Source organism: Megalops cyprinoides, chromosome 5 (genome assembly GCF_013368585.1).
Source record: "Megalops cyprinoides isolate fMegCyp1 chromosome 5, fMegCyp1.pri, whole genome shotgun sequence".
Taxonomy (NCBI): domain Eukaryota; kingdom Metazoa; phylum Chordata; class Actinopteri; order Elopiformes; family Megalopidae; genus Megalops; species Megalops cyprinoides.
Genome location: NC_050587.1, coordinates 2,634,953 through 2,657,945, shown reverse-complemented (window position 1 = coordinate 2,657,945; position 22,993 = coordinate 2,634,953). Strand labels below are relative to the sequence as shown.

Below are 22,993 nucleotides of genomic sequence, written 5' to 3'. Positions count from 1 at the left end.
AATGAAACTGGAAATTGTCAAGCATACACACTCAGAAACACACGTGTGCAAAAACATGCACACACACATACTCATAGCTGCTCATACACACAGTACCAATGGCCCAGCATGCTCCTGTACTACTTGTTGTGTTCTCCCCCCTGCCAGGTGCAGCTCCTTAAGGACCAGATGTCAGCCGAGACCGCAGCTCGGATTGAGGCCCAGGCCCGAGTGCACCAACTGCTCCTCCAGAACCGGGACCTGCTCCAGCATGTGGCTGTGCTGGTCAAACAGCTGAAAGACCTGGAGGCCAAAGTACACGGTGCTAGCCAGAGTAAGACCCTTATATCCCACTGAGTAGAAGGAGACACAGAGATACAGTGGACACAGCATTTAACTGTGTGCACTGCCTCTCTCATAACACAGTGTTTAACAGTGTGCACTCTCTCTCTTATCTATGCCAGTCTAGCGCTTTAAGAGAAATCTGTGAAATATTTACCTGCACAAGGAAGCATTCCAGACTAAGTACTAAGCTATACCCTGCTGCTCCTCCAGGTGATGATGCAGGCTGGCCTGGTGAGGTGCTGTCTGATTACTGAGACTGAAATCATGGAGTGAAACCTCCAGCGTATTGCGCAAGCTGATGGTTTCTCTGTGCAAAAGCAGTGGTTTGATTACTAGTCTCACTCACTTAGTAAGTCATCGTTCACTGAGAAAACACTGAGAGCTATGTTCAGTTTGGCTTTAGGTGCAATTTCAGTTGTCTAGCTGTTCACACAACTATTAGGGCCCAACATGTCTGACACTGGTTAGTATGTACATATTTGAAACAGGTCAGTATATACCTCCAAAATGTCTCTGTAGGCCACCAGTCAGTGTGAGTCTGAGTCTGAGTGTCTGAACTATAAGGCCTCATTAAGAAATCCTGCCACCCAAGCACCTCCTGACAGCAGAATACACAAAATCTGCTTCCCCATTTCTCTGTTCTGGTTTGTGTGTGAACCAGGACGTATATGGAACACATCCGTGCGATAACATGCAGGCGGACACAGCAATCGCACTAATGCATGTCATTTGGTTTAGAGTGGATCCAAATTTCTCTTTAAACCCCAGAGGACACACATGAGATTTCATTGCTCAGATACAGACCTGTCTTTAAGAATTCCTGGGAAGCTAGAACCCTCCCTTTGACCCATCTATCTCTCCCTCTATCCTGTCTCTCTCCCTCTTTCCCTTCACCTGCCTCTCTTAATCTTCCTTGTCTCTCTCCCCCTCTTCCATTCTCCCTCTCTTTCTCTTCATCTCCCCTGCCTGTCTTTCCATCTGTGTAGAAAAAACAAGGGAAGAGTTTAAAGCAATAAAAAACAATGCGAAGGAGAGGTTTTTAGGAATATCTCTTCCCGCAGCACAGGGAAACATTGTTATTTTGTTCATTAAAAGGGCAGTTTAAAATCAGACTTTCACTCTATTTATATGTAAATCTCTTCCTCTCTGTCATGTGTTCTCTTCTCTCCGATTCCCTCTCCTTTTATTCCCCCTCCCCCTCTTGTGTCTGTGTGGCTCTGTGTGTGTTTATTGAAATGAAATGCTCTTTAGCTTTTTTGCGGGCTGCTTTGTGTATTTCTGAAAGGCTAGTATGCTTTTTTTTTTTTGAGTTTGAGGCCTGCGATGTCTGCCACCATGAGAGAGTCAGTGACACATCATATTTCAAGCTGACTTTAATCATGTTACTCCCTCTGCTTGGGAATGCTAATCTATCAGGTGGCCTGGTCAATCGCAGCAACGGGCTGTGTGCCAAGTCTGCTCTGAGGCTTGCTGTACTACGAAAGAGTCTGCTGTCTGCAGAGGGGAGAGGGTCTATAGTTAAGTGTAAGCTTGTTTTCATCAGCTTCACAAAGGGGCTGTCACAGAGCTGCGCTGCTCATGCCTGATCTTGTAACCTTGTTTTACATACGCTCTCGGCAGATCTGCAGGAGTCCACATGGAGCTCTGTGTCCACCCAGTCTCTCTCCCTCAACCTGAAGAACCACTACAGCCAAGCAAAGGACCCCCCCGTCACCTCCACCCCTGCGGGGCTCCCCGGGGATGCCCCCGCACCCGCCGGCCAGGTGGACTGCGCGGAGTCCTACCTCAACCTTCTCAACCTGGAGAATGGGGCCAAACAGAAGGGAGCTGATGAGAAGACGGGGAACAGGAGAAGCGCAGAAGGGTCAGATGTTTTGGGGAACGAGGTCACCAGGGTTGACACCCAGATGCTCCGAAAGGTGGATGAGCGGTAAGGGAGTATTTTTGCTTTTTTTTTTTTTCTTTTGCTTAAATGCCTCACACTTCACCCATCTGCGGTGCTGTGCAGCTCCCAAAGCAGCTGAGGTTAGGAAGCTGCTGAGGCATACAACTGGGATGCAAAATGCAAATGTCTGATTCCCAGGTCCAGTTACCCAATCACTGCACCAAATGACTTGCCACACTACACTGTGCCACTGTCGTCTTATATTTCAACCTGTTTATTTTTTTTCTAAAAATTCCAAGAGGGTGAAGTTGTGAGAGGGCAGGATCAGTCCAAACTTGGGCAGTCAGGGTGCATGCAGGGAACACCCTGCCTCTGGGGTGTTCACGAGAACACACTGCAAAACCTGGCACACCGCCGACCTCTTTTCACTGGAAATGAGCGGGACAAGCTAATTTCAATGCTTTACAGCTGCCGGAGAGCCGACAGGATCCCAGGGAAAGATTTAGAGAGTGGCTTTAATCAGGAATTAGAGGGGGTGAAAGGAGGGGGTCCCCCTGGAGCAGGGCCAGGTGATACGGAGAACTCTACAACTACTTTTAGATAAGTTACAACTACAGCACTACATCGCCTCTCTGTACGCCTCTCTCTGTCTCTCATTTACACTCTCTCTGCCTGCCTCTCTCTCTTTTAATCAAAGCTATAACTTGGAATGAGAAGTAGTGGCCACATAAATCTTCCTTAATATCCTCTCCATCTTCGTCCGAGAGCTGTGTCATACATTACCATTTTCACACTGCCCTGGGCTTAAGAAATGAATATTCATCCTTATCAGGGATGTTTTACCACATGTTAAAAATTACTGCCAGACAACAGTATTGATAGCAAGTCCATGAAGCAGTGCACCTCAAATGCTAACGCATCCCTGCGTTTGCCTTTCATCTCCATCTCTTTCACGTGAGCAAAAGCTCAAATTAGACCCAAATGGTCCTGAAACTCAAAACCACCTGTATGTCGAAACAGATCACGGCAAAGGCATAATTATATGAGGTGCTCTCTAGCAGTCCTTTGCAAAGACTTTATTCGACATCCTGTTTTGCTCTCCAAGGATAAATCCCTCAGTCACAGTTCACAGACTTCAATTAAAGAACCGCAGGGTCCACTTGGCCCACATCTGTTACCCCCCTTCCTGTGAAAGGGTTCCAGAACAAATACTCGACTCCCCCTTCCACAAACCTGAAATAATACGCCTCTCATTTGCTCAAAATTCAACCAAGCCTGTTCAGAACTGAAGGTATTAAATAAACAACAAACCTCTCTGCATACTACAGGGTCTTAAATGTCTGAACTACTTTTATCCTCACTGAAGATCACTTTGAGTTAATGAGACACCGCTTTGACTTCAAACGTGATGAGTAGTAGTAAATTAAATGGGGGATATCAGTTAAAACAGTTGGAATAATTTTAATTAGGATAAAACACACAAATACCCCTTAAACAAAATGTGTCCTTCTAGTCCACTCTGATTTCATATTTGTTTCTCAGCAGGTCTCACAATCAGGGACATTTACTGCATGTCATTTAAATTCTTGCACATTTTCTGTTTAAAATCAGGGTAAAAACCCACAGCATTGTGGTCACAAATGAAAACCCTAAACCCTACACAGCTATGCTGACCTACAGAGTGCAGGTGATGGAATGGTGTCATGGCCCCTCAAGTTTTCCATTCCTTATGGAAATCTTCTGATTAGAACTTCACAATCTCAGCAAATGGTTTCCTAGGGCAAGCAAACTTCATAGCTGAAGAGATTTTCGCAGCCATTTCGTGTTTTCCCCATTGCCCACTTTGATAAGAGTTGTGTGTCGGTTGCTTTGCATTGGTAATTTTTATTACAGCGTCTTCAGCTGAACTGAGCTACTTGCTGGGGCTAGCAAGCAAGATAGCTGGCTAGCAAGTGTGATCCGTTACAAGATAGAGACACATGCGCATATTGATGAAGTTACGTATAGTCAAATAACGTATCTGAGAAAGCACTGCCCACATTAGCTTGTGCTTTTCCACTTTTGTTGCCTGATAGCAAAGAAATTGCTTACACATGCAGCATCCTCTTCTTAGTGTTATGGCCTATTATCACCTCGTGGTCTTGATTTGTATTGTGAAGAAGTGATTTCAACTTGAGAGAAATCTACAAGCCTCCAGTTTTCTTCCTCTGAAACAATCTCGAGATGATTGGATGTTATTATTTTATAAAACTTTATGACCCAGTGGACCCATTTTGCATTCTGTGTTCGTGACAGTATTCCATGAGATACAAGAAATGTAAGCAAGGTACAAATTGCCTTTCCGAAAGAAAACATAGCTACTTAACATTACAACTATCTGTGTGGTTAGTTAGCTAGCTAGCTAGTTAGCTAAGGTTATATTGACAATTAGACTGCCTCAAACTAATTGGCCTGTACTGCATATAGCTAACGTTGGCAACAGAGGATACATTCACTAGCTAGATGTTTATTCTTTCAGACACCTATATATCACAAGTGATTGTAACAGAGCTGAAGCTGATGTCAACACTGCAGCGCGATCCAGACAGAACTGGAGAATCATTTAAGTCGTATGGGGTAGTGACTGGTTCTGCTATGTTTTCAGATTCAACTTTACAGTTTAGCTTCGCCATTGAAAACTCTGTTAGGTGACTCTTGCAGTACGTGGATTCAAGTCGAAAAACTTTTCTCTCTGGAAGTCTGGTCAAATAACTTGTTAGCTACTTGGCCATTTATCCATAGTGATATAAAAATCAGCTTTCTCTGTGTTTCTCTTCCTTTGAGTTTAGTATAGGGCACTTCTCTCCCTCTGTGTTTAGTGTGGGGCACTGCTCTCCCTCTGTGTTTAGTGTGGGGCACTGCTCTCCCTCTGTGTTTAGTGGAGGGCACTGCTCTCCCTCTGTGTTTAGTGTGGGGCACTGCTCTCCCTCTGTGTTTAGTGTGGGGCACCTCTCTCCCTCTGTGTTTAGTGTGGGGCACCTCTCTCCCTCTGTGTTTAGTGTGGGGCACTGCTCTCCCTCTGTGTTTAGTGTGGGGCACCTCTCTCCCTCTGTGTTTAGTGGAGGGCACTGCTCTCCCTCTGTGTTTAGTGTGGGGCACTGCTCTCCCTCTGTGTTTAGTATAGGGCACTGCTCTCCCTCTGTGTTTAGTGTGGGGCACCTCTCTCCCTCTGTGTTTAGTGTGGGGCACTGCTCTCCCTCTGTGTTTAGTGTGGGGCACTGCTCTCCCTCTGTGTTTAGTGGAGGGCACTGCTCTCCCTCTGTGTTTAGTGTGGGGCACTGCTCTCCCTCTGTGTTTAGTGGAGGGCACTGCTCTCCCTCTGTGTTTAGTGTGGGGCACTGCTCTCCCTCTGTGTTTAGTGGAGGGCACTGCTCTCCCTCTGTGTTTAGTGTGGGGCACCTCTCTCCATCTATGTTTAGTGTGGGGCACTGCTCTCCATCTGTGTTTAGTGTGGGGCACTGCTCTCCATCTGTGTTTAGTGTGGGGCACTGCTCTCCCTCTGTGTTTAGTGTGGGGCACTGCTCTCCCTCTGTGTTTAGTGTGGGGCACTGCTCTCCCTCTGTGTTTAGTGGAGGGCACTGCTCTCCCTCTGTGTTTAGTGTGGGGCACTGCTCTCCCTCTGTGTTTAGTGGAGGGCACTGCTCTCCCTCTGTGTTTAGTGTGGGGCACTGCTCTCCCTCTGTGTTTAGTGGAGGGCACTGCTCTCCCTCTGTGTTTAGTGTGGGGCACCTCTCTCCATCTATGTTTAGTGTGGGGCACTGCTCTCCATCTGTGTTTAGTGTGGGGCACTGCTCTCCATCTGTGTTTAGTGTGGGGCACTGCTCTCCCTCTGTGTTTAGTGTGGGGCACTGCTCTCCCTCTGTGTTTAGTGTGGGGCACTGCTCTCCCTCTGTGTTTAGTGTGGGGCATCTCTCTCCCTCTGTGTTTAGTGTGGGGCATCTCTCTCCCTCTGTGTTTAGTGGAGGGCACCTCTCTCCCTCTGTCTTTAGTGTAAAGCCTTTTGCAGCTTTACTTTAGTGTCACAGGGAAAGATAACATCAGGAATGACTGATGTACAGCAAATACTACCATGTGTTATTCTGAGCTGCCTGCCAAATATTTAAAAATTTTATTTAAAAAAAAAAGATTGAGGGCTTGTGAAATGTAAGTTTTTTTTTTTTTTTTTTTTTTTTTTTTTTTTGTGGTTGTTTTTTGTTTGTTTGTTTTTTTAGCTCTGCCCATGATTTACTATATATTGACAAAGTTTTTAGTTTTGTCATTTTAAGATCATGTTTCATGTTGACTGAAGACAGCTCAGTTTGCATCCTTGAAAAATACACAACTGAGTAGTAGTATTAAGCACTCAGTTATAGCATCTCAAGAGGATTAAGGGTCAGACAATGCTATTGTGTGAAAAAGTTTCAGCACTTAATCTTATATTTCTTTATTTATCCAGTCAGAACATGGAGTGAATCTAAAGTTTTCAAAAGGGCAATGGAGGAGATGGGCCAGCTGAGTCTTTATTTGATTGATTTTTGTTAAGTTAAAAGAAAAAGTGTGCTGTACAAGCATGATGGGTGAGTGTTCTCTGTACCTTATAACAGACTCTAACACAGTAGCCATGGTACAGAGAGAAATACTGTAGATACTGGTTCTTTTCCAACATACTTGCAGTTACTTGTGTCAAGAGTTAAGCTTACTTATGTTAAGCGTACTAATTGAGTACGTTGAACCAGTGCATCCAGTTTGTTTGATTAAACATTGAGAACAAAATGGATCTATTGACTGAGTTTTACCCCATGTGTCAGGTGTTTGAAAACATTTCTATTACCCATACTAAAAATCACTAATCTCAAAAAGTTCATTGGTGTATCTTGAACACCATGGCCCTCTTACCCTGATTTAATTCTAATGTTATGTAAAAATTATGAAAACTGAAGGAAGATTAAAAAATGAATGTGTAGCTGTGTACTTTAACAAAATGTGATTAGCAAAGTTAACTTCTTATGGCTACCTCTTTAGGGTTAGGGTTAGGGTTAGGGTTAGGTCCAGCGATACTTTTCTTAAAGTTTTGACACAATTCTTATATATACTTATCATTGAGCCCAATAATAATTGCATCAATTGATGGGATTTTATACCGACCTGGTCCCTAGCGCAATGTTAAGTCAATGGGACTTCACTTTTTTTAAATTTCTTGACACCTTTGTTAAATTTCAATTACATTTTCATCCACCATTTGGTGCATGTGAGCACAGGTGAACACTGATTCCAATCTTAAATTTGCAGTCTTATAACTAACATTTCAGTTTTTCAATTTACAGTTTAAATATTAATGACTTCATTAAATAAAATGTTCTGTTTCTTATTGCTTTAATTTTGTCAACTTTCACGTGGAATGACTAAGTGTCACTTCGCGTGCGTGAAAAAAAGCATCATTCATATGAAACTTGACGTCATTCTTAACTGAATGAAGAAAAGCATCATTTTATGAGACACAATGTCATTTTGACAACAATATTAACATTTGAGGTCAAACTCATTTAAGAATGATGACAGCTTACTTCTGCCTACACTAAGTGTAGTGTCTTAGTCGGCACTGGTCTGCGAAACAGTCCAAGTGTCACTTCGCGTGCATGAAAAAGAGCGTCATTCATATGAAACTTAACGCCATTCTTAACTGAGTGAAGAAAAGCATCATTTTATGAGAAACGAGGTCATTTTGACAACAATATTAACATTTGAGGTTACAATCATTTTAAAATGATGAAAAAAGCATCAATTAGGTCAAATTTGACGTCATTCTTAATATTAAGAGAAGGATCATTTAGGTGAAATCTGACATCATTCTTAACTCAGATGTTTAGGAAAAGCATCATTTTATTAGAAACAATGTCATTTTTGACGATTTTAACATTTGTTAAACTTGCGATCAAAATCATTTAAAATTTGGTAAAACTTGATGTTTTTCTTAAAACCAGTATCTAAGACATTTAAGAAAAGCATGATTTTATATGAAACAATGTCATTTTTAACTGACATAAGAAAAGCTTCATTTAGGTGAAATTTGACATCATTCTTCAATCAGTTAAGACCAGCTTCATTTTATGTGGAACAATGTCATTCTTATTTCTGATAAAACATTTTCTTGGCTGGGGTTGGATATCCATGTGGCATTGAAGGGGAAACACACATCTACCTGTGATCGGTTTAAAAAAAAAAAAGGAGGGAAAATGCTGAGAATGTTGGGTAATGTAGTTGCTGTTGTCCCTATTAGTGACAGTGAATTTAAGTAGCTCCAACCTTCTAGAAAAAAAATGTGCCAAAATTCACCAGGGTGGAGCACAGTCTCCATCGTTTACAAGTGTCTTCTCCTGTCACTAGAGAGCGCGCATGCCAAGTTTGGGAGCCTTAGCTCCTTTGCTTCCCATATCCGCAGGGGGAAATGTTACATCGAGGCCTACCATTGACTTGTCATTGCCTACAGTAATTATGTGAAAAATTTGCCAAAATTCACCAGAGTGCAGCACGGTCTCAATTGTTTACGGGTGTGTTCTCCCATCACTAGAGATCGCGCGTGCCGAGTTTGGGAGCCCTAGCTCATTCGCTTCCAATATCTGCAGGGAGAAACGTTACACGGAGGCCTACCATTGACCATTGACCGTTGCCTACAGGAACGGTTTGAAAAATTTGCCAAAATTGACCAGAGTGGAGCACGGTCTCGATCGTTTACGGGTGTCATCTCCCGTGGCTAGAGAGCACGCATGCCGAGTTTGAGAGCCATACGTCTTTCCCTTTGGCATCCGTGAACTTACAAAGCTTGCACAACAGTCCCATTTAAATTTCCCATAGGACGTCCCGATGTTTGACGGCCTCTCCCGAGAGAACGGGGGAAGGCAGGTGCCCCAAAATATACGGCCGAGAAGTTCCGGGGTCCCTCTACCGCATATCCGAAAAGCGCGTCCGTCAGACATTTTGGAATGTCCGACCGAGCCGAGTCCAACAACGTTCGTTTGTTCTCGGTTGAACATTCGGTTCGGTCGCAGTGAGCGTGCAAAGATTTGACTTGTGAGTCAAAAGCCCTTGCACAACCCTTGCAGGATGTGTAGTATCTACGCGGGCACTGGTCTGTGAAATGACTAAGTGTCACTTCCTGTGCGTGAAAAAAAGCATCATTTCACATGAAATTTGGTGTCATTCTTAATATTAAGAGAAGGATCATTTTGTTAAAACTTGATGTTTTTCTTAAAACCGATATCTAAAATGTTTAAGAAAAGCATGATTTTATATGAAATGATGTCATTTTTAACTGACATAAGAAAAGGATCATTTAGGTGAAATTTGACATCATTGTTAAAACAGTTAACACAAGCTTTGTACCTTGCACTTGCTCCCCCTCAGAGGTCAAGTACAAGTGCAAGTGCAACTGAGTAGGAGCATGAATTAAAAGTGACATTTTGACTGGTGAAGAAAAAATACGGTGATGAATTACAAGTTCAACCTTACAAGTAAAAAATGAATAAGAGAATGAGTGAAAAGTGACATCATTTTTAACGCTAGGTTTAATAAAAGCGACATTTTGACAGTTAAAAAAAGTTACAGGGAATCATTTAAAGATTGCAAGCATAAAAGTTAAAAATGACATGATTTTTCACCATCAAGTCAAGCGCCCCCTAGGTGATGAAAGTGGGGTACTGCAAGTAATTTTGAACAAAAGTGTCAAAAAGTGAAAAATGACACCAAAAGTTAACAAAGTCGCTGGACCTAATTATCTGAAGTCTGTCTGTTTGGCATCTCATTTCACCAAATTGAAGGTGAACACTTGTTCTTGCAAGCTGTCCCACCACCTAATGAGCGTTTTTGGATTTTTTTTCACAATGTTTGATTTCAGTAAAAACAATTCCAGCACTGAGGGCAGATATAGGCCTTCCTTACTTGCTTGGTTCATGCATTCATTCATTCCTGAATTTTCCATGGAACTCATTACCACCTGGCCTGTCAAGGTGGTAATAAGTTCCAAGTCTAGGTGCATTTTGGCCTTTCCTGTGATTTTCCCGATAGTTTTCTCCCCGGTTCCATTACTGTTGGGTTACTGTCATCAAATTGAGAATCAGATTGTGCTATTCTTACGAAGTTCGCATCCAGTTTGCCATCATTACATAAGATGCCTGGACTTGTTTCCTCACTTAGATGTGCTTTGTTTTTTAACCTCTTTTCACCTTGTGGGAGCTATGATTTGACTTTTCTGTTGAAACCTGTAAAACTTGCTCACAGCTACATATTTAGGACATAAACAGGCCCATTGCCAAAAGCAATCTTTATGTAGTGAGATACAAGTGGGTGCAAGTGACTTCCAAGAAAAGTGTTGTAATTTTACTTTCAAAACCTTAAAAATATCTGTGGAACAAATTCTCCAAGTGTGCCTCTTGTGACCTGTTCATTCAACAGAGAACTGTGGCCTGGTAGCATCCACATGAAGACAAAATGATAAAGGGGGGTGGGAGTTCTTACCTCCTCAGCTTACCTCCATTTCCCCTAGGTATTTGAAAATAAGTCTCAGGGACAGTTTAATTGGATGTGACAAGAATAGTCAAAAAAGGCTAGCTCCTCTAAGCGTCATTTATAATTCTTAAAGCAGTCACTCTACCAGGCTTTAATTTTCTCACAGCATAACCATGATGGCTTTGTGAGAAGTCTTTTAAAACAGTGTTTGCTATGCATTACAAAGCACGCGCCAGCTTGCAGAGTTTTTGTTTCTCAGATGGCATATCGTAAGTTCAGCTGGAGTGGCAGACTGCAAGCTTACATTGCCAACGGCATCGTGTAAACCACACCCCTGTGTCTATTTAGGACACAGACGTTTCAGAGTGAGAGCGTTTACCATTTTTAGACCCCGTTAAGCCCTGAATGCATTGCAGCATTATGAAGGAGGGCACGCCTATGAACTCTTGACCCAGGAAGGTAGATTTAGTATTTCAAAAACAAAAATTAATTCCAAGCAAAAAAAATAAATAAATAAAAAATAAGTAATTGATCAGATAGCCAGCGTGATGGTGAGAGATTACTTAAAGGTCACATGGTGACAAGGATCAGTTCCTGTGCTCAGTGTTACCATATATCATAGTGTGAAGAGTAGGGCTGGGCGATATAGCTGTTGTGATATATCGAATAGCTATTTTTAGTGCAATAACAGCTATCCTCGGTATGTGGCATTAGGTTTTTTCCGGTATTGTTTTCCCCTTAGTCATACCTGATGCGGGAGCACACCTCCAGTTTTCCGAGGACATGTGAAATGCTTCCAGGGCAGAAAAAATGCCACTCGTATCTATTCAATGTTGATATCACAGCAACAGCATATATATAATAATTTATTTATTTATCATTTTTTTACATTTATTTTTTATTTGTTTTTCAGTTGATATATATTTAACCTTTTTGTGTGTACGGTCACACTGGTGTGATTTGCTGTTTAGCGCGTATGCTAAAACCGGTGCAATTAGAACACTAGATTGGAAAAATTCTAGCTAATTTTAGCTTTGAGGAAACAGCGATATACTGTTAAAAATATAGCAAATGCTAACTGAAAACTATGATAAGCTTAATAACGCTACTGAAAACATAATGAACCATGTAACGTAACACACGCGCTACATAGCATAAAAATAAGTTACGTGCGAAAGGTTTAAAGTTCAAGAAAATCCACTGTTGAAAAGACAAGTTTTTTTTTAAGTTCAATAAACGCATGATGTTTCCAAAGTCAGTGAATAATCTTGTTAAATAATCATGATCTCAATATTGACCAAAATAATCTTGATTATGATTTTTGCCATAATCAAGCAGCCCCACTAATAGGTAAGTTAACCAACGTATAGATACAAGTGATATTTTTCTGCCCCGGAAGCATTTCACTGAACTTTGGAGGTGTGCTCCCGCATCAGATATGACTAAAGGGAAAAAAATACAGGAAGAAACTTAATGCCACATACCAGGGATAGCTGTTATTGCGCTGAAAATAGCTATTCAATATATTGTGACAGCTATATTGCCCAGCCCTAGTGAAGAGTCACTGTAAACCAAGCCTTGTTTGGGTTCATGATTAATACAGTTAATAACAGTGCTGCAAAACTGAACCCCCTAGAATTCCCAGTGCAGGGAGAGGTGCAGGTCTCTGCCAAAGCAGGCTTCTCTGCATGATGTTGTCTGCTGCCTATGGTAGAACCACCTTTGCTGACCCTCTGAGCTTGGTGGCTGAACTCAGGGTTGAGATTCAGGAGGACAGCAAATCCACCAAAGAGTCACTGTTGGATGAATACAGCTACCGGACTTGACAAACAGGGAGCCCTTACCACGCTACTTTGTTTTGTACAATTGATCTACATATAGAGGAGGCTCAGGCTGGAATTGCTTGTGTGTAATGTTCCCCTCCTCCATCTGCTCCCCCCTGCCCACGCACTGGAGTTCATCTGAAAGCAGTTAATAGAAGATCTTGACCTTTTTGTCTGGTTAGACATTCATTGATTCGCTAATACATCTGAGCCACCTGCACCATGCACAGGGGAGGTCTGTTGTTTTTACTGGGGAAAGGAAGCCCCTGTAACCCAGGGTCTACAGACATACCTGCAGTCAGCATGGTTTATATACAAAAGCCGGCAGCTGCTCTAAAACACTGGCACTCACACCCCTCGCATGTGACTCAAACCGCAGAAACACCTACCCACGGAACACCATGGCTGGCTTCTTCCAACCGTCATTTCCATCAGAGATGGGGTTGATGTCTGGCAAACAGTGTTTTTGTCAAGTCAGAGCAAACTTTCAGAGGAGAAATGGGCAGAAAAAAAATGACAGCTTTATGAGAACAGGAGCAAGGCTCTGGCCAAAGAGCACCAGCTTTTGGAGAACTGGAATGATTACCAATGGAAAAAGAGCTAAGTGATTTTGACCAGATCTGTATCACACAGACAGCAGTCAGTAACAGATCCAGACTGTGAAGAGTGGCAGGGTTATGCTGAATCCCCCCACATCCCTCTCAAGCCATTTTCACATATGAACACCGGACAAGGTCCGGAGAATCAGGTCCGGAACTTGGCCAGAATTGCCCTTTCACACATGTAGCACACAATAGGAGATTGTCCGTGAAAGATGCGTTCTCACCTACAGGAAATATTCCGGTTTGGTTTAGGTGAGGGGTGGCGCCTGGGTAGAGCGTGCAGGAGGCAGGACATGACGCAAAAAGTACACAAAAAGAAATCGCAGTGGCTGTATTCAAAACCGCATACTGCATACTGTGTACTGCATACTACACAAGTATATACTGTATACTGCGTGCTATTTTTCAGTGTAGTACCCAGTATGCGACCATTAATAATTACATTTGTAGTATGTTACATTGTCGCTTGAAATCATTGCAAGTTTAGAAACGTCCAGATTTCCTCGTGGTATTTTCCAGTTAGACGCCACTTGCATTTTCACGAGGGAAAAGTATTGACGAGTTCATGAAAAGCATTTGCGAGTTGACGTGTTTTCTTTTCAATATCTTACCTTTCGGTGGTACGGGCACATAATGTGGCACAGAGGAGGAGAAGGCGAACATAGCTATTGTACTTTTGGGTAGCCTATAAAAAAATCACACATAGCCATCCAAATGGTGCTACCGGTACACATAATTTATTATTAGTTATACATTTATTACAACAGGAAGGTAAGTTTTTGTTGTTCGCTATGTAATGTTAGGTCACCAGCTCACCTATCTCACTATACCTACCACTATTACTTAGCTACAGCTTAGCTTGCTACTAACCAGATAATAAACTACTAACCAACATTATTGATCATCGTAAGAGACAAGTTTTGGCAGTATAACTATAGCTAACTATCTCTTTAATGATCATTGGACTCAAAGAAGCATGTATTTGGACGTATCCGCAATGTCAACGAAACAGTGGAAAGCAATATACAGGCATGCAGAAAAGACTACGAGGCAGATGTTTGTATTCTTCTGGTTTCACGCCAGTCACATGACGTCAACACGCCCACAAGCCCATTCTCCGGAACGTTGCCTGCTGTATTCACACATGGGCTCACTCCAACATGAGGCGGACTTTTTACTAGGGAGCTGGCAGAACGAAGTCTGCCACATGTCCAGTCCGACTGATTCGGACATTTGCGTTCTTACATACAGCTCCTCCGGCTAAGGGCCGGATGCGCTCCGGTATCCAGTGCATGTGTGAAAGGGGCTTCAGAGACCTAGAACCATGATGAGAGATTGTGATAAAACTACACAGTGGTGGTAGTGATGAAACTGGAAGGGTAGTCAACAACGACTACGGAACCAAACCATTTGCACTCCAGTGACAGACTTTGCCGTTTGGATATGCTTTGCTTTCTAAATTTCCAAAGCAAATCAATATTTACAGCTTTGAGTAGCTTTTTACTGCTGTGATTCCTGCCTGTTCCCCTGGGCACTGAGAGTTTTGAGTCCCACACACAAAATATGAGAACATCAATTCTCACATTGATGGGTGCAGTGTTAAATAAATGAATCTGTTTCACTGTTGCACGGTAGCTATAACCCACTCAAAAGGGCAGTAATATCACTCAGGCTGACATATTGCAAACAATATCCGGTTTTGCAGTTTTTGTTTTTGGTTTTTTTAAAAACACTTTAAATAACCTCACTGTTATTACTATGCTCAAGTCTTTGAAATATTATGACCAGGGGGAAGCAAAGTGATTTCATATTCTTATTTAGATGCACTATATATGTATTGGTGTCATGCACTTGTACAGGTATGATACACATTTTGTCCACATGTTGTGGTGAACATTACACTCACCTGGGCTGGGGTCAGTAAATGAACACTTACAAGCACACTGTACACACGCAGGCAAACGCACCCCATTGAGTCATATCACCACAGGCTTTGTCGGGAGGATCTGTCTCCAGTTCAGTTCCACAGAGGCGAAGAGTCAAACCCACAGGACTCCTCATGCCAACCACAGAGAGGACAGTGAGGGAAATGGGGTTCGGTGTTTCCCCTCTTTCTCCTGATATCCTTTCGAGATATCTTCCCACTCTTCCCCATTTCCCATATTGGCTTTCCCTGAGGGAGGTGTTTCCCTGCACGTAACGAAGTTATATTTTGCGTCAGCGAGTCCCAATACAGCAGGGGCTCGTTAAGGCATTGATTTAATTGCACGATGCCGTAGCTTGCGAGAGCGATGTAATGGATTGCGGGGGGGGTTGTAGATGTGTGTCAAGTGGATTTACACACAGTTTTTGCAGCGTGGAGTGGTGCAGCCAGGCCCCGGATGAATTACAGCGCTCCCCCATTGACACACAGCTGTTCTGCAGCACGGAGCCCCCTCTTTCTGAGAAGCACAAGCCAGCCGCTGTAAACGTGACTCAGAGGAGGCAGAGAGGGGCAGCTCATTGGAAGAAAAGTTCAGTCTGTGTCTCAGGTGTGGGGGAACACCAGCGCTTCATTGCGTTAGCTCCAAATGCAGTTACACGCAGCGGCTGGCCAGCAGCCTGCCTGAATAATATGGAATTTACAAGAGTTAAGCCAGACGGCTCAAGCTGAAATTGGGAAAGCACACAGTGTGTAGACACTGTTAGATGCAGCTTTCTCAGAAAGAACACTAGAACGACTGACTACTCAGAAAAGGTCCACAACAGAGACAAGTTCATGTCAAGTACACAAGTGGTGCGGGGCAGAGGAAACAGACACATTGTAGAAGGGGCATGAATGAATGTGTGTATAATGGGCCACACATGAGTGAGCTTTGTGTGTGTTTGTGTGTGTGACAGAGGAGGCTCATCCATTGAGGAAAGGCAGGACCATCGTCCCTAAAATTTCAGAGAAAAATTAACTTCCAAGTGAAAAATAAATACACATAAATTTAACAGATTAATCTGTTAATAATATTACTATTTTAACACTTCAAGTCACAAAAATCACCTCTCTGTGTCAAAATACCAACAGCATCCCCTACCGCAATTGAAATCACTGTACAGAGGTCCGACCTCCCCAAGCCTCCATTGATGTCCATTATAAACGGTTGTTACGCCCCACCCAGGCTATGCACTATGTAGTTCTGTGGTCAGACCACCCCTTGAAAATGTAAGAACTGCTTTCACAGCACAACATTGCCAACTATATCTCAAAAAGACACCAATTAGAATGCTATCAAACTTTTTATCAGTGCTTACTGTGCTGTTGTTGTATTTTGTGTCTTTTAGGTAGTTAGCTCACTAGTTGTAGACCAAAACTCCTTACTGCTGCTTTAAAAGTGTCTGGGTTTTACATGCCTGCGTATGCCCTCACTAACACCCCCACCACCAGCACCACCACCACCACCAAACTTCACTAAGCGCATCTTCCTTCCTCCCCTACTTTTACAACCACCAGCTGCCACTGGTGTGTGTAGACACACAAGAAAGACATCATGACTGACAGTAACAAAAAACCTGTTTCTGGCCCAGGTAGTGTGATCCTCAAGGAAATATTTGTTGAGATTTAGTGGCTAATATTTCCCACTGTTATTGCCCTGTTTTTGCGGCAGGGCTCCCTTTCATGTTTTTGGTAGAGCAAGGCCAGAGCACCCATACATAGCCTGTCTAATTGTACTTCTGCGTTGGCATGCCAGTCAGGTCCGTCACTGTCAGCCAGTCAGGAGCTCTGAAACCCACACATCCAGGAGCCAATCGCACACTGCGATGTCATCACCTGAGATGGCAGATGATCTGTTTTTCCTGCAGACTGTGTGCAGAACTTGAGTGAATATTCTGTGTAAGACCACCTTGATGGACTGCAGTGAATTAGCCTTTTGATGGTTTTATTGATTTCTTTGTTTGATCTGATTTGTGTGTTTCCTGTGTCTTAGAGCAGTGGGTTTTGTACGTCATGTAAAAAAAGAAAGCAATGCAGAGGTCTGACCTATTTTCTGTCTCAAGGAGGGTTTCAGGGAATATATAGAGATAAACACTGACTATAGCAATGATGTTTTAGTAATAGCTTTTATTTTGTATGCCAGCTCTCATTCTGAGATGCAGCTGTGTGGCATTTTTGTCTTGCGTTCTTACAGTAACTACTGTTCTGTCTGTAGGTTCAAAACCCTGTGGGAATCCAGCAGCTGCATTTGCCATCAAAGCCATTTGAATGGGCTTGAATAAATATGGAGATTCTTATCTGTAAGAAAGCAGTGACATTCCCTCAGAATGGAGCGTTTTTTATTACGATGGTCGTATGGAGTAATGTGGGTGTAATTTATTGGACGCTTTCAAGTCTACCAGATTGGCACCCCCTCCGGTGAGGACACACCTGGTGTGAATTCAGACTTGATACGCGGATGTCTCGTTTGTTACAGTGGAATTCGCCGCATATGTGTCCTGTAAATATCAGGTGTCCGGTGTGCTGTGAGCCGTACGGTGGTGGAACGTGATACCGGCTGACGCCGTCTCCCTTGGTTGTGTGTTCTTGCCAGATCTGGGACGCTGATGCTAAGGTTGGGGTCAAAATCCACCTGAAGCTCATGTGCCATGGGATAACGTGCAGGAGGGCCATGCAGCTAATTCCAGACTCACATCCCTAAGCTGGCTGGATCCAAGCATCATTCGCACCACCCCCACCCCCACCTCCACCTCCCAGCCAATGTCCCTGCTACCGCTACCCTGTCACCACTCCCTACATCCTGCTTTCCCCTCCATCTTTACACCTCTGACCACAAAACCTGTTCCCTTTAGCCACTGTTTACTACGTTACACAGCACTACTATGCCGCACTGCATGTTACTACACTTTATACTGCAGTGTTATGCACTGCCTTTTACTACAGTATACTGTGCAGCGCTGCACCAACCTTCACTATATTATACTGCATCACACTGTGATGTGTAATACGACACTATGCAGCACTGCTCTGCACTGCACTTGACCACATAATACTACGCTACATAATATTACAGTATTATCTATTATTAAATTGCACTGCAATAATAGATAATACTGGACGACTCTCCACTATGTTGCACTTTTCTACATAATACTCTACTGTGCTACACTGTTCTGTACTATTCTATATCATGATGTGCTGCCCCACACTGTAGCATACTATACCACACTGCACTCCACTGTTGTACTGCCCTTGACTATATAAAATGGTACTACACTGTACCATACTGTTATATACTACAGCACACTATACTATAATCATGCACTTTTCTCCACTGTGCTGTACTATACCAGACTACACTGTGTTACTATACTAACACACAGCTCTATACTATAACACACCATACTGCACTGCACTGTGCTGTAGGTTGGGGACATGGAGGCTCACTCTCCTTTCTTTCTGGTGCAGGTGCAGTTGCGAGGAGCCCCCCCTACTGCTCATCCTCTTCCTAATCTAGCAACCCCCCCCCCCCCCCCCCGACTCCCCTCCCCCTGAACCCCCCCCCCCCAACCTCGCAGGCCCATGGAGTGCACCAGATGGAAGCAGCGTGCCGATTGGCGACGCGTATCTCTCACTGAACACATGCGGCTTTACTGCTCCCCTCCCCCCGCTCCTCCTCTCCTCCTCCTGCTCTAGCCTCCCCGTCTCATACTCCTGATGGGATGTGAGTATACTGACGCATGCGCGCGCTCCACCTGTGCCCTGTCTGACGCACATGCATGTGTGCCACGCTTCCACCGGGCTGGCCGCTAACAGCGGGGCTGTGCTGTAAAACTCACAGCTACATGCCTGATCAATACAGCTGCCTTAAATGCTATCCTGCTAAACTGAATGCCACCCTTTTGTTTCCTTACACTCAAGTTTTCCAGTACTAGGGTGTTAACGCTTATATTAATTTAATATCGAGCTCACTCAGCTTTTGAAGAGTACTTGCAGTCTGCTTGTTGAGAGTCCTAATAGAGCTTGGCGCTCTGTAAAGAGACAGTGCATATACTCCTGGAGTCACAGGGTTCTGGTTGCGTGGTTGTGCTGGGTTCTGGTAGAAAATGTAGACCGGGGAAAAAAGTGGTTGAAAAGGTCAGGGATGCTGCAGGAGGATTTGGGTGATCTGCCCTGTAAGGGAGTGAAATATTAACATTGCTGTCAGTAGGGCATGCTGTTCAGGGCAATCTTTCAGCAGGTGTTTCTACTCCTGCCAACTTGCTGTACAACACACACACACACACACACACACAGAGCAACAGCCACAGACACCTCGGCTCATTTCCTACCAAATGGCACACAGCCGACCAAAATGTGCTGCTGTTATCTTTCAGCAAAGAATATTGATGTCTTTTTAACATTGTCTCCTGGGTTTTGCTAACGTTGTTAGTGAGCTATGAATTGCCTCCCTCACCTCAGTGGGAATGCATAGTGGCACCAGGCTGATGATCTTGCAAACATAGTTTTTGACACCTTTATTTAAGAGCTTCTCTGTAGATTTCCCTTTATCTGTGGGCTTCTCTGTAAATACTCCTTTATCAGAGGGTTTCTCTGTATATTTCCCTTTGTTTCTCCTCTGCATTATATTAGTGCTGAGCTCATACAGGGGAATGGGCTGAAATTATTTCAGTGGCCTTTTTAAGAACTAGAAACATAATCACTTGACCTGTGTTTCTTTGTCGTCACCAGATCACTCATCCCTGTCATTACTATTTTTACCCTAATTGGAGGGAAAGGAAATTTTGATTTGAATTTACCATTAAGGGAAAAAAGAGGACTTTATCATGTGTCCAGTGTCTCCATGTTCATACAGCCAGCTGGTGGACCATTAAGTATTTCAGAACAAGATTGCCTCAATGTTTGATGTTTAGAAGCATATTAGATACAAGTGCAGTGCAGATGCAATGGAAGAAAACAGACGTTAAAGTGTAAGCACAGGAACCGTATTGATTCAGGTGCATTCATGCTACCACCTATATTCCATGCATTGATGTAAGCCACAGTTCTTTTCATGTGCAAAGTAAAAGAGTTTACAGTGATTTACTAAGAACAGCAAATGAACTTAGCTTGTGCTATGACTATCTGTAATGTTACATCTCTGAACTTTCACTGTATAAAGAGCTGGTGCCTATTGTGATATACAGTAAAAAAATAAGGAGCTACTTTCCTAAGTACTTGTTATGTTTATTTTCAAACATGACCTACTTATCCACTATGTGTTGCCTTGGGCAAGTATTGTAATAATCAAGCACCTTAGCCACACCCTCCACATCATCTAGAGCAGTGTTTCTCAATCCTACTCCTGGAGGCCCCCCTATCCTGCATATCTTCTATCTATTCTTGAATCTTAAATAAGGTGTGCTCCGCTAATCAAAAGTGCCACTGATGAGTTCAGTCAGGTAGGTAGAGCAGGGCAAGATGGAAAATGTGCTGAACAGGGGGCCTCCAGGAGTAGCATTGAGAAACTCTGAGTATGGCTGAAACTGGATTTTTTCCCCCAACATACATAGGTCTTACCCCTGAAGTTTCCATTGGCACTGCTCATCACATTTTATGAGACGGCGTCTTTCTGCTCTTTTATTTCCTCACAATTTGGTCCCCTCACTCCCCATTCCCAAATTAGCATTTGGCAAGAGAGAGAGAAATAGGATCCATTTGTCTGCTCTGAAAATGCATGGAAATGCCGACTCAGGCGAAATGCAAATTGGAGAGGATAGCTGCTCTCAAACAGGAACCGCCCTTAAGCTTGCACCATAAAGAACGCTCCCTGTCAGGCATTCTGGATCTCGGCACACCTCCACACAGCGAGAGAACAACATCAGAAAGAGGGCATGCCCGTCTGTGTGGGGAATTCGTGCACCGGCAGGATTAGAGCGCTCTGCATCTACGAGATTTGCTTCTCAGTTTTGCTTTTGCTGAAACAAGCCCTCCATTGTGAAACTATCTGTCTGTACGTGATTCACATTTGTAAGAAAGCAATATGTGGTCGAAATGAACTCGTGATGTAAATGAAGACACACAGCTCGAACGCTGAGACCTCTGCTTGACTGCAGATGCAGGGACAGGACCAGGTGTGCATTTTGCGGCCTTTTTTTGTGCCAAGCACATGGTCACGTGGATCTCAGGCGTTTCTCAATGCGATGGGGGGTGGGGGGAGTGGTGTGCAGCTTGGAGATGGACTGCCGATGGGCTGAAAGGAGAGGACTGCGCAGTGGGGAGCAGTCCTTGTGTTTCAGAGAATGTGAGCGATGTGGGGTGCCTGGGACCAGGGCTGGGATGACTGCATTGCAGCTATTTTTAGCACCAGCATTGGAAGCTGTTGATGAGCGGGGGAAGCCTGCAGCTCGCTGTCGCAGTGGGGGGCTGCGTGCCTCAGATAAGTGCAATCAGACAGGCTTCTCCACACCCTGCTGTAATAGGAGCATGCGCTTACACTCCCCCACACCGTCCAACCGCACATTTACACGCACAGCTTGGGTGCTGGATTTAAGAATGGCACCACAGTCAGGGAGATGGAGGAAATCAAACCTTTGACCTGTCAGTTAGCAAAAAATGCCCGATCCATTGAAAATACCATCTTGTATTGGGTTATGTGAATTTTAAATCCCAAAACAAAAAAAGTATGTTAACTGTCCTGCAATTGTACTATTTGGTACAAAGTGACAGGTCAACGTTGATTTAATTTGAAATGGGGAACGTGGTGAGGAAACAAAGTCTTGCCGACTTTATTTTCCAAAGCATGCTGTTTGTTTTAGTGGAAGTGGACATATGAGACATATCACTTTGTCTGTTGGTTTCACAGGTTTCAGCAGATTATACCCAAGCTCATCCCCCCTCCCCCATCCACGAACCGCAAGCGACCGAACAGAACACTGTCTCCAGGGCAGGAGTCAGACTCCAGGCCGACGCCGCTGACCACACCCACTGAGGCGAATGGGCTGGCGAGCCTAGGCAACAGCACATCCTTCCCGGACATCACGCCCTGCTCCTTCTCCTCTTGCGACTTCCTGACCCTCAGCAATGGCGAGAGCGGCTCCTGCTCGGCCAGCGAGGACTCCGGTGTGCGTTCCGAGGAGAAGTCCCTCCTCTCACCTCAGCGGGACGACCCATTCGAGGATGCCGGCACCCTGCTCTCTGCCTCCAGCAGCTGCAGCAGCCACCTGGAGGACAGAGGCAACCCTGCCCCCTTGCTCCTCCCAAGCCCTGTCAGGAACTATGAAGGCTACAACCACACCCTGCCCTTCTCCTCCCCCGTCAACGAAACCTGCCTCCACATCAGTTTCTCCGAGGACGAGTTGCTGGACACCAGCACGGAGGACTCCAGCATCCCACAGCGCAGCTAGGGGGACTGGCAGGGGCTGATAATACAGACCCAGGTTTTCCTTGCCGCTTCCACTCCTGCCCAGGCTACACCTTGGCTCCCACTGACATAATAAACAAGGAACAAGGGATAAGCTTAATAAAACTCAACACCCCCATGATAAGCTTAATAGCCCTAATGAAAACCTTCCACATGGATATGATTTTTGTTGAATCCTATTGTCTTGTGAGCATTCACTCAGAGAGTGAGGGTAAGAGAAGACACTTCTTTCCATGGAATTCACACTGTGACTCTGGTTCTGTTCAGCCTCTCGCTTTCATTCAGATTCTAGGGCAGTGTATTACCACCTATTTGCACAAGACAATTTTCTTAATCCATCCATTCTCTGGGATCATTAATACACTGTGTCAAAGTAATTGCCATATGTACGGACCTAGGTATTTTGTAGATGGAAAATAACCAATGAGCTATAATTTATTAGCAGCTAGGAATAACTAGAGACTAAAATAATGA

General features: G+C 43.9%; 1 protein-coding gene across 1 annotated transcript in view; it reads left to right on the top strand.

Moving 5' to 3' along the window:
- si:dkey-34e4.1 (carboxyl-terminal PDZ ligand of neuronal nitric oxide synthase protein) overlaps nucleotides 1-22,649 on the top strand; it is a 66,915-nt gene extending 44,266 nt beyond the window's left edge. Inside the window, exons 9-11 of the mRNA XM_036528200.1 lie at nucleotides 148-313; nucleotides 1,945-2,254; nucleotides 21,962-22,649. Of these exons, the coding sequence (XP_036384093.1) occupies nucleotides 148-313; nucleotides 1,945-2,254; nucleotides 21,962-22,502 (1,017 nt within the window). The 3' untranslated portion in view covers nucleotides 22,503-22,649. The remainder of the gene's footprint in view (nucleotides 1-147; nucleotides 314-1,944; nucleotides 2,255-21,961) is intronic.
- The last annotated feature ends 344 nt before the right edge of the window (nucleotides 22,650-22,993 follow it).